This window comes from Oncorhynchus mykiss, chromosome 22 (assembly GCF_057628025.1).
Source record: "Oncorhynchus mykiss isolate SJ-2025 chromosome 22, ASM5762802v1, whole genome shotgun sequence".
NCBI classification, from domain to species: domain Eukaryota; kingdom Metazoa; phylum Chordata; class Actinopteri; order Salmoniformes; family Salmonidae; genus Oncorhynchus; species Oncorhynchus mykiss.
In genome coordinates, this window is record NC_143043.1 from 42,493,613 (window position 1) to 42,512,415 (window position 18,803).

Consider the following 18,803-nt stretch of genomic DNA (forward strand, 5'->3'; position numbering starts at 1 on the left):
TGCATTGAGATGCAGTGCCTTTAGAACGCTGTGCCACTCGGGAGCCATCTATGCTTCCACAGAGCTACATTAGAAGTGCCCATCCAAGAAGGCTCAAGGTTATTGGCCACAAATAAAATGACGTCAAATAACATAATATGTACAGTAGTGCTCATCGGCCATTGGAAATAAACATTACACCACAAGTTGGAAATCACAAATTCAACAATGAGTGGTTTGGAAGGAATCAGTGACAGTGGCTAACAGCAAGCATTACAAAGCAATCACTAGCCTGCTATTCAGTGGAGTGGCTGTGTGGTCACAAATCTGGGATTAAGGGTCTCTTTTCCAAATTTAAAATGATAAATATTCAACATTGGCCATGCTGTCAATAAAGCCTGATTTGTGTCGTGCTCAAAACAGCTGTTAACTCGGAACTGCAAAAACGTGACTTCAGTGAGTTCAAGACAACTGGGAAGTCTGTAATAAACGAGCTCTGACTGGGAAAATAAGTTTTGAATGATCATCCATCTCGGAATTGTAAATCCAGCCTTTTTCTAGAGTTACGACCTGAAGATCGATGACGTCATCATGATTCAACCTTGTTTTTTTCCGGGTTCCCAGGTGTTTTGAAAGCACCATAAATCCAGAGAATGCCAGACTTTAATGACAAAATTTTCCCACGAAGGACCGACGCTCCACCTTCCTTTTCAAGTGAGCACAGCACAACAAGGTGAGTCCAAAAATGTATTGTATGCTGCTGCATAAATGATGTAATATGCTAGGGGGATATGTATACTGTAGCTAAGAAATGAATACTAAGTGTATGTTGTGTAGTAAGATGTTAGTAGTCCATGTGCCTCACCATAATAATTTGATCTATTTATTTTTGCCTACTTTTCTGACTTGGTGGTGCATCCGTAGCCTATAACCTGTTTTAGAGAAATCTAATCATCAAATATTGTAAGAGCTTTCATTGTCTGCTTACTGTATATGCCCTCTTTATTTATCCTACAGTTCTGACTTGGTGTACATGGAGAACAATGTAAGAGCGGCCCATGTTCTGAATTCGGTCACTGTACATTTCAAAAGTGCTAAACAAATAGTTATATTGACTACGTCCGTCCTAGCTCGCTCATTAATGTCTTAATCTAAATTACAGATTGCCTCTTATCCACTTGTCATCCCCTTATGTCATAGTTTGTAAATCTCAATTTTCTTTAGAAACCACATTTGTTTAAGCAAATCAGCCACATGAGCTATGTTTTTTTTAAAGGCAGTAAATGAGTGCGTGAACTGTTTTTCTGCCAGACAAGGCTCCTCCTGATAGCCAGGTGTAGCAGTGGTAAGATGTTGAGCCTGCTGTTGGGACAGCTTTATGTAGGCCCTAACAGTTTGTGGGCACTGATTGTCACCGTTATAGTGCAATTAATATATTGTTTAGTGTTGTTGTGTTGTGTAGTGGATTTGCTGGCATGCATCCCACTTGTTTTTTTATTTTTGCCCCACCAAAATGCTAAAATCACCACTGCATAGGAGTGACGCCAACTGACGTAAAACAAGGCCTCATGAGGTACAATACATGTACTATACCTTTTCTATGAACTTATTTATATACTGTCGACATAACCAACTTCAGTAGAGGTTGTTTTTTTCTCCAAGGGAATGCTGTATCACTCTCACATCACACCCCCCCCACTGTACATGTACTTCCACTGTAGCTGGAAATAGTCCCCTGCTGTATTTTTTATTTACGTCTCTGAATACTTTTTATATCCTTCAGTCAGTCAGGTCAGATGCAGTAGAATGGGTCAGACAGCAGCTGCCTGTTCTAGAGCCCAGAAGAGCTGTAGATAGAAGGCATTCAATTCCACCTCTGGTCACGCTGTGTGTTAGGCTAAGTAGTTAGCGCCTTAGTCAGTGAGCATCTGTCAATCCACGGGGTCAACTCAAAACTTTGACTCATCTCAAAGCTCTGGGTCTCAATAACAAGCTGTTGCATTCACAGTGAAGACCAAGGCCCCGCCCCTCCCAGTTAGGCTGTAGATATGTTGTCTAAAGTGGCTTTGACTGGACAAGTAAAAGAAGATACCCGATGGGCATCCAACATATCATATATCCTGTGTTTTCAGGTCAGTGCAGATGAAGGAAAGCAGGGGTGAGACTAGGAGAGACATTCAAGAACACAAAGATTGAGGGAAACTGTTGGAAAAATGGAGATGGCTTGACACCACAAACCATAACAGGGTAATGTCATATCAGCTTGATTGGTGCCTGATCTAACCTTTAGTTCTCCTGCTGAGCTCACTCTAGAAGTATGTCATGAGTAACACGTAATCATTTTTTTTTTCAGGATATCATCACATCGAGGGCTCAGTTGCTATGTTTTTTATTTATGGTGCGTATTTATTTAGGGTTGGTGGTGGAAAAGCAGGTCAACGGTTTGATTCCCTTCCCATTAAATCCAGTGGCCCATTCTGGCTTTGACCCTGTTCCAGACACCAAACATCCCTGTGACCAGGGTCAATTAACACATGATCTCAGTCAGAGAGTCTCCTGCATACAGTCAGTCAGTATGCAGTACCCTTACCTGAACTATCAGTACCAGTCTCCCCAGGCGGCTTATGTATCAAGCATCTCAGAGAAGGAGTACTGATTTAGAATGAGGTCCTTCCTGTCCATATTATAATCACATTAAGTATCATCTAAAGTGCAAATTGGATCCTAGATTAGCACTCCTACTCTGAAATAACCTAGAGCTCACTACCCCTGCAAGAGTGTCCCCACTGACATCACCCCCAAACCAGTGGCGATCACCTCCCATTAGCCCTTAGGTGGGAAGGTAGTTGGGGTTTTCTCTTGATTTCTCTTCCCTCTCTACCCCAACCCCTTCTCTTCCGCATAGTTGTATCTATTTCTCTCTGATACATTTACTGAACAGGTGCTCCTTTCTGAAGGGATCACTTAGGTATATTTAGATTTTGAAACCTGAGAGCGCTGCCCTCTGATTGGCTGTTTGGACCACATGATAACCGGGGTGCCGCTGCACCTGTGAGCTGTCGCCCATCGTCTCTGTGGAGGGAAGTTGGGGAGGCTCTTTGGTGGCTTGGGAAACGATTTGACTATAAAGTAAACTGGTAAGCAAAAAAAATTAACTGAACATATTTCTTTCCTTTCTTCCTACCGCTGCAGAATACCCTCTGCATGGCCTTTGTTTGGGACTTTTTTTGGTACAATCTGTCTTCTGCTGCTCCAGTGGATTGTTTGGAGTTAGTTAATCAAGGAATAAGCCCAGGTCTGTGTCCTGGTTGAAGGAGTCTCAGAGTAGTGGACCTCCAGAGACCAACAGGGCTGTCAATGGAACAATGGAACACCCACAAGTTGGTGGCATTTTCCCCAACCTCTTCTGCTTCTGGTTTCAAGTCATTGTTGATGGAAATATTTTTTTATGTGAAGAGTTTGGGAGTGGAGCGCTAAAAAAGGGTAGTTAGTACAGCTGTCCTATATTTAACCTGCAGCCTCAGAAGGCATTGGAGCGCCGTTAGCTAAACAAAGCCAGCCAATCAGGCAGAGAGGCGTTAGCTTACATGACAAATAGCTGGAGCGATATGAGGACAGCTGTGCCAACCCTTCAGCCAGGAGGCGCAGGACTGCTCTAGAGGGGGTTTTGGGTGTCGAACCCTCAACAAAGCCTATAGGCCTGTGAAAAGCAGTCCAGTGCAACTTGGCCCGTGGTCACACCTTTTAGCTCTGCCTGATCTTTATCCGACTGGGAATTTTGAATAGTATTTGTCTAGGTTTGAAGGCAAAACGCAAAGTGGAATATCAGTTTGGGGCTCTAGTGGACGGCAAGTCAGCAGCTTCCTTTACTCTAAAGTCACTGGAAATACTACAGGAGTCTTAACTGGGGTACAGCATATTGCATTGGTTGGCATTCTGGCATTATTGTGTGTACATGTTACAATCAAATCAAAGTTTATTTGTTGCCTACACAGATTAGCAGATGTTAAAGCAGGTGCAACGAAATGCTTGGTTTCTAGCTCCAGCAGTGCTAATACACAAATAATCCCAAAACAAAACGATGACAAAAGAAGACGAAGATACAAGAGATTAAGAAATATCAGAATATCATGTTACACACTTTGTGTGACAGACTTTGTTAGAGGGTTTTGTCCATATTCTGTCTTTGACTTTGGTGGTTTGGCTTAAAAAGCCACGGCAAGGCAGGTTCTTATTATGCTAATGTTGTCCTGCAGCCTCTGGTAAAGACACATTGTGTACCATAGTTTACTGGGAGGCGCTTCATTGAGAAATCAAATGATTGTTGTGTGTTTCAGGTAGACAACCCCTAAAACTGCATCATCATGGATGAGAATGAAGAATTTGAGGACGAGTTTGAGGAAGAGGAGATTTTCGAGGAAGAGGTAAGTAAATATTTTCTCACAAGATCGACACAACATACCATAGTTGTCTTCTGCATTTAACCCAACGTCTTTGAATCAGAGGGGTGCGGGGTTAGGCCTTGTGGGCCCTCCAAACTGGTCTTGGGGTCAATTCTATTCCAAATCAGTCAAGGAAAATTGGAAATGGAATCAGAATGTCAGTTTAGTTACTTCCTGACTTGACCTGATTGTCATGGAATTGGCACCTCGACCCTGTTCCAAACCCTCTTTGTTCTTAGGTCAGAGTTATATGGCTCCACTGGGCTTCTCTGGCCCCTGTACTGGTGGGTCTGCAGATTCAGTGGCCAGCTTTACTCAGTCCCTATGAATAGTAAACTTACTTTTGATACCACCCCAGTCAGCAATTCAGGAGGCCAGGCATCTCTGAGCTGTGAGGAGGGTTAGATCCTGTTTCAGTAGAACACCCATCTCCTTATATGCTAGCTAGCTAGAGACATGCCCTGGCCAACACTGTACAGACCATAGAACTGTAAATCAGACCAGCCATTAAAATCAAAACCCCTGCCACTTTCCTCTTTTCCTGGACATTTTAAAGCCCAGTTATGAGCATAAAAAGCAATCACACCATTTTGCTTACAAGGACCATTGCACTTATATATATATATGTTCACAGAATGAGGTTGGAATATTACTGTGAAATTGTTTAAATTATGATAGTGCCCCTTTAGTGTAAAAGCTGTTTGAAAATACTGCCTGAAATTTCTGTCTGCTTTGGTGGGATAAAGTTTATCGCCTGTTGATGCCTGGTGGCATCAACAGGCGGTAAATTAGTTAAATCATCAATAATAATGTCAGTTCTTAACCTCTCTGCCAATAAATGTTCAGTTTCCCCTCCCCACTCAGACCACTCCCAGACAGTCCTAGCGCAATTCTTGCTTGAGAAATGTCTCTTTGCTAGGAATTATATATATGTTTTCACCTTTTTAAGTTAAATCAATCACAGTAAGGCACTTAATTGTTACCCAGAAATGATTTTATTTTTAAACTAAAATATAGATATAGATAAAAAACGGTTTTAAGCAGTGCAAAGTTCAAAATGGGAAAACTTCTCCTTTAAAGCTACATAACTTTTTGTGCAACCAGACCAAATTCACATAGAAATGTGAGCTCCAGATATGTCATTCTCATTGAAAACAGGTCTAAGAAGCAGTAGATCTGTTCTATGTGCGCTATCTCTATGCTTCCCATTCTTAAGCTTCATTTTTGTGTCCTTTACTTTCGGTTTTGAACACCAGCTTCAAACAGCTGAACATAAAATATTTGTGGTTATAGAAAACATATTTCACAGCAGTTTCGATGTTACAAAGATACTCTACGCAATGACTGCTTGTTTTGTCAGATAAACTGAAATTAGGCGAGCTATTAGAATTTTAGAAACCAGGAAATGGCGGAGCAGTTTCTGAATATTGCACCTTTAACTTGGTAGTTGATACATGTAGTATAAGTACACTTTACCTGACCAACCACCTTATCCTAAAGACTCCCAGACAGCTATGGGCTGTTACACAACAGCCAGTGTGAAGACATTGCTGACATTCCTGCAGATACTGTAAATTCACATTAGGTTACACTGCACAGCAGATGCCTCAATGGAAGATTCTTAATCTAGAACATTTCTTACACCATTGATGTAAAAGGTGTAGTAATGTTGTGATGTTCCATTCAGAAGAATGATGGATTGATGGAAGACCTGCAAGCTTGGGGAGCCGCCATTTTGTTGGAAGTGACCAAAGTTTTTTGGGAGATACTGTAGATGGTATCAGTGAGATAATACTGTGCCTTTCTGCAAGAATGTGCAATAAAATATATTTTGAGCCGTTTAGCTGGCAGTTCTGGCCATTGTGTAGTATCACCATAATCCACATAGTCTATCCAAGTTTTTAAGGAAGTCTTTTTATTCTTATTTCTTCGTGATGGTCCACTCTGTGCCAGAGCTTGAAAGTAGAAGACTAATAATGTCATATTTTATTTCCTGGTGAAATAGGATTTAAGTTAGGCTCGTATTTGTCTAAAAGTTAGCCTCGTATTCATCTAAACTTAATGTTGTTGATAACTTATAGGGGAATCAGAATCATTTCTTCTTATTGAAGATGTGGAAGAAACTTCTGATCTTTTATTGTTGCATTTGGAAATACGTTCTGTCATTTAATCTATAAAACAATTACTGTAATTTTCCCTTTCATTCTCTGAGAGCACCCCCATTTTTTTGTTTTTGTATAATTGTTTGTTGATATTTCATTATGGTTAGTAAGTGGTTATTAATATATTAGTATAGTAGTATTTAATATTCAGCATTTAACGAAAGCACTTCCTCAAGATAGTAATACATGGTTTTATAGCCTGGGTACCAGTCGCTTTAGCTAATCCTCTCGCTGTACTCCATGTCATGTGACAAAGACAAGGAGTGGCAAGAAGTGGAATGCTAGCTAAAGAGACTGGTACTCAGCCTAATAGTCTTATGCTATGCTACTTTTCTCTCTTGACGTTAATCAATTTTGAGAACATTTCACAGTATATTGTTCTCCCAGTGTGAGAAACATTGACTCTAAGCTCTGAGCTGTGGCTGTTAAAAACTCTCTGGACAGCACAGCACTGGAGATACAAATTTAGCTGTGGACATCTATGGCAGACAGGCAGGCAGGGAGGGAGGGAGCGGGAGGATGGTGAGAAGGGTTGTGCTGCCTGTTTTAAATCACATGGCAGTATCACCAGTAGCCCAGGGTCGGCTAACTTCAATTTAGAATGTGCTTAGGCGGTACAAGTCTTGAGAAACCGACAGCCAACCTGCACCTAGCTAGAGGAGGAACGCAGATCTAGGCTCTGTAGCAGCTCTGTAGCAGTAGGAGAATCTTAACCTGATCCAACTCCTTGCAAGATAGCACAAACAGATGTTGCATTTGAGATGTTTGAGATGACTGTTAGAGTTCAAGGTACTGTCACTCTCAACTCACAGATCACTGGCTACAATTTAATCCTAGTTCAAGTTAGACACAGGCTATATGTTTGGAATGATTTTAGTTTAGTACAGTATGCTGCTCCGATTGAAACTGATTGTAGGATATTTATTAGTATAATCTCTAAATATTAAAAGAGTTTTATCTGTCTTGTTGATATTCACATATGGACTTGTAAATGTAATAACCAACATAAATAGCCAGTGAGGTCTTGTGAGGGTGTCTATGTTCCCAGGGATGGTCGGTCAGAGGGTTCTGTTGGTCAGACCTGGGTTCACTGCAAATACTATATTTCACATTCTAATCTTTCACATCATTTTTGAAAAATGCCAGAGTTTGTCATTTTGCAAATGTTCTATTGTTTCCATTGTGCCAGACAAGCTCTGTCAAGACAAGCTAAATTATTACAAATTATTTCAAATCGTATTTGAACCCAGGTCTGGTCAGAGGGCTCTGTCAGGCAGATGCAGAAGTCAGGCAGACAGAGAGTCAGTCAGTCAGTTGCTATTATAGGCTCCTGCTCCTCTTTCCCCCTGGAATAGGGGCTTCATTACACTGTTCAGTAATCACAGCATATTCCAGGCTCCAAAAGGAAACCTTTAAAGTCACTGGTGAGATCTGGGATACATGGGACTTTTTATTACATTATAGTGAATGTAATTACTATATCATTCTGGTAATTATCAAAGACTGTAGCTGAACTTTAAACGTTAATGCAGCATATTTGACTTAGCTTCTATAACCAGATAATTGTGGCAACAGTGCAGATGAGTATTAAGTCAGTGTTGTTTCCCGTATAAAAGGCTAACTGACTGTGTCAGTGTTGTTTCCCGTAGAAAAGGCTAACTGACTGTGTCAGTGTTGTTTCCCGTATAAAAGGCTAACTGACTGTGTCAGTGTTGTTTCCCGTATAAAAGGCTAACTGACTGTGTCGGTGTTGTTTCCCGTATAAAAGGCTAACTGACTGTGTCAGTGTTGTTTCCCGTATAAAAGGCTAACTGACTGTGTCAGTGTTGTTTCCCGTATAAAAGGCTAACTGACTGTGTCAGTGACAGTGGTGTGACGTACTTATGTAAAAGATACAGTGCCTTGCGAAAGTATTCGGCCCCCTTGAACTTTGTGACCTTTTGCCACATTTCAGGCTTCAAACATAAAGATACAAAACTGTATTTTTTTGTGAAGAATCAACAACAAGTGGGACACAATCATGAAGTGGAACGACATTTATTGGATATTTCAAACTTTTTTAACAAATCAAAAACTGAAAAATTGGGCGTGCAAAATTATTCAGCCCCCTTAAGTTAATACTTTGTAGCGCCACCTTTTGCTGCGATTACAGCTGTAAGTCGCTTGGGGTATGTCTCTATCAGTTTTGCACATCGAGAGACTGACATTTTTTCCCATTCCTCCTTGCAAAACAGCTCAGTGAGGTTGGATGGAGAGCATTTGTGAACAGCAGTTTTCAGTTCTTTCCACAGATTCTCGATTGGATTCAGGTCTGGACTTTGACTTGGCCATTCTAACACCTGGATATGTTTATTTTTGAACCATTCCATTGTAGATTTTGCTTTATGTTTTGGATCATTGTCTTGTTGGAAGACAAATCTCCGTCCCAGTCTCAGGTCTTTTGCAGACTCCATCAGGTTTTCTTCCAGAATGGTCCTGTATTTGGCTCCATCCATCTTCCCATCAATTTTAACCATCTTCCCTGTCCCTGCTGAAGAAAAGCAGGCCCAAACCATGATGCTGCCACCACCATGTTTGACAGTGTTCGGGGTGATGAGCTGTGTTGCTTTTACGCCAAACATAACGTTTTGCATTGTTGCCAAAAAGTTCAATTTTGTTTTCATCTGACCAGAGCACCCAGGTGGCTTGTGGCAAACTTCAAACGACACTTTTTATGGATATCTTTAAGAAATGTCTTTCTTCTTGCCACTCTTCCATAAAGGCCAGATTTGTGCAATATACGACTGATTGTTGTCCTATGGACAGAGTCTCCCATCTCAGCTGTAGATCTCTGCAGTTCATCCAGAGTGATCATGGGCCTCTTGGCTGCATCTCTGATCAGTCTTCTCCTTGTATGAGCTGAAAGTTTAGAGGGACGGCCAGGGCTTGGTAGATTTGCAGTGGTCTGATACTCCTTCCATTTCAATATTATCGCTTGCACAGTGCTCCTTGGGATGTTTAAAGCTTGGGAAATCTTTTTGTATCCAAATCCGGCTTTAAACTTCTTCACAACAGTATCTCGGACCTGCCTGGTGTGTTCCTTGTTCTTCATGATGCTCTCTGCGCTTTTAACGGACCTCTGAGACTATCACAGTGCAGGTGCATTTATATGGAGACTTGATTACACACAGGTGGATTGTATTTATCATCATTAGTCATTTAGGTCAACATTGGATCATTCAGAGATCCTCACTGAACTTCTGGAGAGAGTTTGCTGCACTGAAAGTAAAGGGGCTGAATAATTTTGCACGCCCAATCTTTCAGTTTTTGATTTGTTAAAAAAGTTTGAAATATCCAATAAATGTCGTTCCACTTCATGATTGTGTCCCACTTGTTGTTGATTCTTCACAAAAAAATACAGTTTTATATCTTTATGTTTGAAGCCTGAAATGTGGCAAAAGGTCGCAAAGTTCAAGGGGGCGGAATACTTTCGCAAGGCACTGTATTTGAAAGTACTACTTAAGTAGTTTTTTGTACTTTACTTAACTATTCATATTTTTGACTACTTTTATTTTTAATTCACTACATTCCTAAATAAAATATTGTACTTTTTACTCCCTACATTTTCCTTGACACCGAAAGTACTCGTTACATTTTTAATGTCATATCAGGACAGAAAAATTGTCCAATTCACTCACGAATCAAAATAAAATCCCTGGTCTGAGGAATTTGAAATAATTTATACTTTTACTTTTGATACTTTTAGACTTTTACTCAAGTAGTATTTTACTGGGTGACTTTAACTTTTACTTGAGTCATTTTCTATTAAGGTATCTTTACTTTTACTGAAGTGTGACAACTGGGTGCTTGTTCCACCACTGGTCAGAGATCAGGGTATTATTGCAACAGAACTAGGAGAAAACCTCAATGCAAAACATTTGTAAAACAGTATGTCTTCCTTTTACTTGTAATGGCGATTTTGAAACCTGCGAATTGTTCCTATATTTATAGTATTTTGAGGAGACGGTGACTTCGACCACCTCTCACCAGACCACATCTCGGGCAGCAGCGGTAACTCATCAGGTAGAAGACAACAGTGAAATAAACAGCACCAGCAGTTCATCATGCTGGGTACTTGCATGCCATGAGGGTTATTCCACCAACGAAGGAAAGGCACTCTACAAGAAAGGATACTGTTTAAAAAGCCATGTGTTTGTGGCCCCGTGGATTATTAAACAAACTCCCTTGTTTAACAATAATTCACAATTTACTCAAGTCGAGGAATATTTTTTTTTGCCATTCCAAAAGTGAGTTCCCAAACAAAAAGGCGATTGTTTGGGTAATTCACAAATCACGACTTCATGTTAATTGTCCTCAGATGGCCCTAAGGCTATTGAGTGATAGATGAAATAGCCCTCATATAGCCCGGTGTTGCTAAGTGATGCATGCAGTCGGTCAACTGTGAAACTGTGTGTCTTGCTATGCCCAACACTGCTTTTGTCCACTGGCTCATTCATGGCCAGTCCCTTTTATTTTCTCAGTCTCCTATAATTTCCTTCATTCAGTCTCCTTTCCTTTCATTTCCTTGGTTCAGACTCCTTTCATTTCCTTGGATCAGTCTCCTTTCCTTCATTCAGTCTCCTTTCCTTCATTCAGTCTCCTTTCCTTTCATTTGCTTTCAGTCTCATTTCCTTTCATTTCCTTTGTTTCATTCAGTCTCTTTTCATTTCCTTTCTTTCAGTCTCCTTTCCTTCATTCATTCTCATTTCCTTTCCCTCATTCAGTCCCTTTCCCTCAGTTCCTGTACTTTCCTGTACCCTTGATAATATGTCCTATCCTCTGTCCCTACAACACCTTAACCTAGCCAACTCAATATTAGGAAGGTGTTCCTAATATTTGGTGTACTCAGTGTAGTTCTCTAATCATTCCCTGTAATGGGCCCAGTTTTTCAAAAGCTATCTATCTGGATTTAGGATTAAATTAATTGAAATACAATGAATAGAATGGACAAATAATTGACTTCAATGGGGACTCTCGTTCTATTCATTCGATTTCTATGCAGTTAATCCTATCCTATAGGCGAAATCCAGATAGATAACTTTTGAACAACTGGGCCCACATGATAGGGTGAAAAAACACAATTTGTAACTTAAGTTATCCTTTTTTTGTTAACCATTGTATTGAATTCTTGTAAGTAAGTGCACTTGGTTGCAGAGTAGCATGAAGTAGCCTAAGCCATTGTTGCTTTCACACACAAGTGTGACAAGTTTTGTAAGAGTCTTATGATAGTCAAAATGTAATTCTAAATAATTTTTCGATGCTATAAATGTTATTATATACACGGCCTGTTCTAGCACTTGTTTACCCATGTATTTATATTATACCTACCTAGTACTATTCTTCCGTTGTTACAGTAGTCATGATTCCATCTTGTTTCTGATCTCTCTGTATTGTGTCACTAGCCTTTGTAAGTGGATTGTAAGTTGGAAGTGGATGTATACCTCTGGCCTGGTTTCCTATCATTAAGGAACAACGGTCACGCAACTAACATCCTGTCTTCTATTTCCCAGCCTGGCGTTCCTGCGAGGAGAGTGGTCAGGAAGAAGGTTAAGGTGGACACCTCCAAGTTCATGACTCCTTACTTGGCCCACAGCCAGAAGATGCTGGACTTGTTCTCCTACGTAAGCAAGCCCAGGTCAACCAGGTCATGTTCATTAGGGCAAGACGTAGCAAAACGTTTTGAAACGGAAAGTTTGTGTTTCTTATTGGACAAGTCCAAGTAGTACCTTCTCTGTTTCTGTCAGTTTTTATCAGTTTATAGCATAATGAACACAACCCAGGTGATTGCTCCCCCCCCCCCCCCACACTGTTGTTCTGGCTCATCAGAGTTTGATTATGATGTTATGATGTACCTATGTGTCCCTAACAGAACAAGTACCGTCATGCCTATGACAAGGCTAAGGGGAAACCCTATGCCATCACGGCTGACACCCCTGAGATGATGAGGATCAAGAAGGCTCAGGAGCAGCTGTCTGAGGTATGGAGGCCTCCATTCTCTTCTATTCTGTCCACTTTTCTGATAGATATCATATATCTCAGTCTCAGTCAATTTTGCAATTTTTTTTGTTTAAACAACAACTTTATTTTATTTTCTAACACTTGACTCATTGCCCCTACCAGGTGAAGTACCGCATGGAGGGCAATAAGGTCAGGTGTACCAGTTTGTATGATGGAGAGGCTAGAGAGATCGCCCATGTCAAGCATGTCTCTGAGCTGATCAGCAAGGTTCTGTACAGGGCCAAGTGGGATGAGACAAAGGACAGGTACCTGCTGCCCCCTGATGCCCCGGAACTTGTCCTGGCTGTGAAGAACGCTGCCAACTACAGCAAGGTATCGTCATACTGAACCCTACTCAGTCGTATGAGATTATAACAATATTTTATATGTAGATTACTCAATTAAGATTACATTTTACTCAAAAAAAGGTAGCTAACTTGGTAGCTAAAAAGGGATCTAAAAAGGCAAGCTAACTTGTCATTTTATTTTTCTGTGTGATCAGAAACTGTACACGGAGCAATGGGATGAGGACAAGACCATGTGCTATCCTTACAGCGATTCTCCAGAGCTGCGCAGGGTGGCCAAGGCACAGGAGGTCCTCAGTGATGTGAGTACAGCAACTACAAACATATATTGTATTGTATTATATTCTTAACTACACGTTTACTAGTAATTACAAGTTAATATCAGTGTTATTAGATCAGTTGTATCAGAGATTAAGATAGTTATGTTTGACTTAACAACATTTCTTACTCTGACTAACTGTTGTCAATCATAAATATCCTCCTAAACAACAATATTCCCAGAATACAGTCTCTGCGTCAGTCAGTCAGTCCGTTGGCTGAGCCATGAGTGTGGTGGTTCTCTTTGTAATTCACTTAGAACAATTAATTGCTCACATCGCAGAAAGGCGCCCTACATCAATCACACTTCAGAAAAGTACAGTACACCCACCTTTTAAACCCTCTATTTTTTCTCTCTGAGCTTGTAGTTTTCTGTTACTCAGATGTCCTATATGGAACCATTTCCTTTGAGCAGATAAATAGGATGCAATTAAAATGGTCACTGCTTTCGCTCTTTATTTAAAGTGAGCTTCAGGTTTCCACTGATCCAGTTCATTTGTTTATCCAATTTATCCAATACCCTATCTCTGTGTCCAATAACCATGAAATAGAGGTCCATCTCACCATTCTGTTCTGTTTTTCTCCTACTCTGTTCTGTTTCTCTCCTACTCTGTTCATCTCATCATTCAGTTCCTGTCACCATTCTGTTCATTTCAATATTCTGTTCATCTCACCATTCTGTTCTGTTTCAACCCTACTCGGCAGATCCTGTACAAGAAGGGGCATGCTGAGCGAACGGCAAAGTACACATCTCTGGCTGTCCCTAATGATATGGAGCAGGCCAAGAAAAATTTTGAACAGCGCAGTGACGTAAGTGCTTCCACACACACACACACACACACACACACACGCACACACACACACACACACACATCACCATTCATCGACAATGGCTTTTCTGTCATTGTATCCATCAGTCACTCATCATCCTTGACAACATTATCATGTTGAAATGTATCATAGCCCTCAGCTATCGAGTCCTGACAGAGAGGGCAGGGGTGCTGTCAGTAACTGCTTGGCATGGGTGAAGTCTCACATCCCTCCAAGTCCCTCTCCAAGCCCTGCCGTCCCCAGCCCTGCCGTCCCCAGCCCTGCCGTCCCCAGCCCTGCCGTCCCCAGCCCTGCCGTCCCCAGCCCTGCCGTCCCCAGCCCTGCTGTCCTTGTCCCTGGGAGACAGAAAGGGATAACTGGCACCTGCTCCATGATATTACTGGAGGGCAGCAGCCCTGTTCTGGACACAGAAAGGGATAACTGGCACCTGCTCCATGATATTACTGGAGGGCAGCAGCCCTGTTCTGGACACAGAAAGGGATAACTGGCACCTGCTCCATGATATTACTGGAGGGCAGCAGCCCTGTTCTGGACACAGAAGGGGATAACTGGCACCTGCTCCATGATATTACTGGAGGGCAGCAGCCCTGTTCTGGACACAGAAGGGGATAACTGGCACCTGCTCCATGATATTACTGGAGGGCAGCAGCCCTGTTCTGGACACAGAAAGGGATAACTGGCACCTGCTCCATGATATTACTGGAGGGCAGCAGCCCTGTTCTGGACACAGAAAGGGATAACTGGCACCTGCTCCATGATATTACTGGAGGGCAGCAGCCCTGTTCTGGACACAGAAAGGGATAACTGGCACCTGCTCCATGATATTACTGGAGGGCAGCAGCCCTGTTCTGGACACAGAAAGGGATAACTGGCACCTGCTCCATGATATTACTGGAGGGGAGCAGCCCTGTTCTGGACACAGAAAGGGATAACTGGCACCTGCTCCATGATATTACTGGAGGGCAGCAGCCCTGTTCTGGACACAGAAAGGGATAACTGGCACCTGCTCCATGATATTACTGGAGGGGAGCAGCCCTGTTCTGGACACAGAAAGGGATAACTGGCACCTGCTCCATGATATTACTGGAGGGCAGCAGCCCTGTTCTGGACACAGAAAGGGATAACTGGCACCTGCTCCATGATATTACTGGAGGGCAGCAGCCCTGTTCTGGACACAGAAAGGGATAACTGTCACCTGCTCCATGATATTACTGGAGGGCAGCAGCCCTGTTCTGGACACAGAAAGGGATAACTGGCACCTGCTCCATGATATTACTGGAGGGCAGCAGCCCTGTTCTGGACACAGAAAGGGATAACTGGCACCTGCTCCATGATATTACTGGAGGGCAGCAGCCCTGTTCTGGACACAGAAAGGGATAACTGGCACCTGCTCCATGATATTACTGGAGGGCAGCAGCCCTGTTCTGGACACAGAAAGGGATAACTGGCACCTGCTCCATGATATTACTGCAGGGCAGCAGCCCTGTTCTGGACACAGAAAGGGAGCAACGTATAATTTTGTTTAGAATTATTTTTTAAGGAACATTTTGACTGATAATATTTGTTGTCTTTCTTGATTGTTTCTTACCATATTTGTGCTGTAGTTATTGGGGCAAAGCTTCAGTTCTTCTTACTGTAGTTATTGAGGCAAAGATTCAGTTCTTATTACTGTAGTTATTGAGGCAAAGCTTTAATTCTTCTTATTGTAGTTATTGAGGCAAAGCTTCAGTTCTTCTTATTGTAGTTATTGAGGCAAAGCTTTAATTCTTCTTATTGTAGTTATTGAGGCAAAGCTTTAGTTCTTCTTACTGTAGTTATTGAGGCAAAGCTTTAATTCTTCTTACTGTAGTTATTGAGGCAAAGCTTTAATTCTTCTTACTGTAGTTATTGAGGCAAAGCTTCAGTTCTTCTTATTCTAAATTACCCCAATGTCTGACTTTTCCTTGCCTTTATCTTGCAGCTCAAGTACCATGAGGACTACAACAAGAACGTCAAGGGCCACTGGTGTGAGACGCCCTACATTGAGGTGGCTGTTGCCAGGGTAGCTATGGACAACCTTAGCAATGTAAGAGCCCACTATCGTGTAGCATATGATTAGTTATTGGCATAGTGACATAACATTGTGTTCATCAAATCATAACACATTTAATATCTATATTTAATCCATTTGTCTTTTTTCAATTCAGAAAATGTACACGGCTGCGTATGAAGACATAAAAGACCAAATCAATTTTATGCAAACCGAGACGCCAGAATACAAACAGCACAAGAAGGCTGGTCACGCTGCTAGCTCGGTGAGTCTATAAGCCCTCAGAGGGACATAAAGGAGAACACACACACGACACACACACAAAAACACACTCACGTACACACACACACACACATCAAACCAACTAGCTAATCAACCAACCAAACAGCCTACTGCTTCTCTCAGAGAAAGGAAGCAGGGTAAGTGAGTGTATTTTTATAGATCCATCTGATGCGGCTGCAGGCAGATAGACACACTGGGTTGACCTGTGACCTTGTCTGAACAGAGCGTCAGTCAAAACCATGACTCTTTTGTCACGCAGACATCAGGATGTGTCCACACATGTTCCGTACTCAGATAAATTACAAATAGTTGTCTTGTCAGACAGTAGTTGAAAGACATTTAGGCTATGCCGTAGCTAGTAACAAAACTCTAGCTTTCGTGAAGGAGTCACTGTTTCTTAGCACTTATCAATCAAATGTAAACACTCTTCACACCGTGGCTTCATTCACATACCAACGCATGCTGACATGTCAATCCAAAATCTGCTATGGTGATGAGTAATCGTATTAACCTTTCCATGAATCGCTTTATCACAGTAAAATTAACACATCATGTATTGACTTGTGCCCGTTTTCCTCTCCTCAGATCAAATACAAGAAGGATTACGAGAACAGCAAATCGGTAGCTGACTACAACGTTCTCCCAGCCACAGACAACCCTCTGCTCAGGCAGCTGAGATACGCTGGCACCATCTTGAGTGACGTAAGTGTCCAAGTCGGGGAGACTGAACCATTGGTCCAAACAGGTGTCATACTGAAATAGAGAGAAGATACAGCAAGCTAAACAATCACGTCTCTTCCACGAGAGGCAGTCATTAGTTACAGAAAACCATTCAGTATCCCATCCCATGTTCTAGCTGATTACAACAGATATCTTTCATCTCCTTTCTCAGCAGTCGCTACTCCTGTTTCAAATTAGCTTGTATAGTGTTTATTAGTACACTTTTAGCTAGACAGTTGGCAGTTTGTTAGACAAGGTAACGGTTTTAACAGCAGATTCCCACTAGTTAAGTGGTAACGGTGAGTAATGGGGAACCCCCTTTAACTTAATCATCATATTACTGGGGATAATTCTGACAACGTGGATGCCTGTATACTATAGTTAACCGACTGGAGGTGTAACATGACCCCAAGCACTACTTTAATGAGTCTACTTAGTTACTAGTCACTCACTATCAATTTGTGTTAAGAATTACTGTAGCTATTCACAGAACCTTATATTTGGATATAAGATCCTTTTGAAGAAGTTCATCGATTGAAAGCCAAATAACTTTGATTTGTATTTGAGATATAAAACTCTAGTTTTAGTGTCATTATTTTCTGTTCAACATTTCTCCTCTGATCACTACCTTTGCAGAAAGTCTACAAGGCCAGCTATGAGAAATCGAGGGGGTCAAGTATCAACTACTGTGACACGCCCAAGTTCAAGATGGACTCTGTTGTACAACAGTTCAGTGACGTGAGTATTCCCTTCACTGATGTTGTTGATAATGTTTTGAATGTTTTAATTGCTCAACAAATCATTGTACCGTAAGAATGGCAGCAACAAGCTTAACTGAACTTTCAAAGTGGATTTCCTTTATTCATTGTACAGTTGAAGTCGGAAGTTTACATACACTTAGGTTGGAGTCATTAAAACTTGTTTTTCAACCACTCCACACATTTCTTGTTAACAAACTGTAGTTTTGGCAAGTTGGTTAGGACATCTACTTTGTGCATGACACAAGTCATTTTTCCAACAATTGTTTACAGACAAATTATTTCACTTATAATTCACTGTATCACAATTCCAGTGGGTCAGAAGTTTACATACACTAAGTTGACTGTGCCTTTATCACAGCTTGGAAAATTCCAGAAAATTATGTCATGGCTTTAGAAGCTTCTGATAGGCTAATTGACATCATTTGAGTCATTTGGAGGTGTACCTGTGGATGTATTTCAAGGACTACCTTCAAACTCAGTGCCTCTGCTTGACATCACAGTAAAATCAAAAGAAATCAGCCAAGACCGCAGAAAAAGATTGTAGACCTCCACAAGTCTGGTTCATCCTTGGGAGAAATTCTCAAACACCTGAATGTACCACGTTCATCTGTACAAACAATAGTACGCAAGTATAAACACCATGGGACCACGCAGCTGTCATACCGCTCAGGAAGGAGACGCGTTCTGTCTCCTTGAGATGAACGTACTTTGGTGCGAAAAGTGCAAATCAATCCCAGAACAACAGCAAAGGACCTTGTGAAGATGCTGGAGGAAATAGGTACAGAAGTATCTATATCCACAGTAAAACTGTCCTATATCGACATAACCTGAAAGGCCGCTCAGTAAGGAAGAAGCCACTGCTCCAAAACCGCAATAAAAAAGCCAGACTACGGTTTGCAACTGCACATGGGGACAAAGATCGTACTTTTTGGAGAAAT

At 41.5% G+C, this 18,803-nt stretch overlaps 1 protein-coding gene across 1 annotated transcript in view; it reads left to right on the forward strand.

The window, feature by feature from the left end:
- Positions 1-2,332: 2,332 nt before the first annotated feature.
- The window catches only part of LOC110501815 (nebulin-like), a 102,963-nt gene continuing 86,492 nt past the window's right edge, over positions 2,333-18,803 (forward strand). The window contains 12 exon segments of the mRNA XM_090216100.1: positions 2,333-3,116; positions 4,317-4,403; positions 10,574-10,645; positions 12,133-12,243; positions 12,492-12,599; positions 12,743-12,952; positions 13,122-13,226; positions 13,948-14,052; positions 16,034-16,138; positions 16,260-16,367; positions 16,970-17,086; positions 17,741-17,842. Of these exon segments, the coding sequence (XP_090072226.1) occupies positions 4,344-4,403; positions 10,574-10,645; positions 12,133-12,243; positions 12,492-12,599; positions 12,743-12,952; positions 13,122-13,226; positions 13,948-14,052; positions 16,034-16,138; positions 16,260-16,367; positions 16,970-17,086; positions 17,741-17,842 (1,203 nt within the window). The 5' untranslated portion in view covers positions 2,333-3,116; positions 4,317-4,343.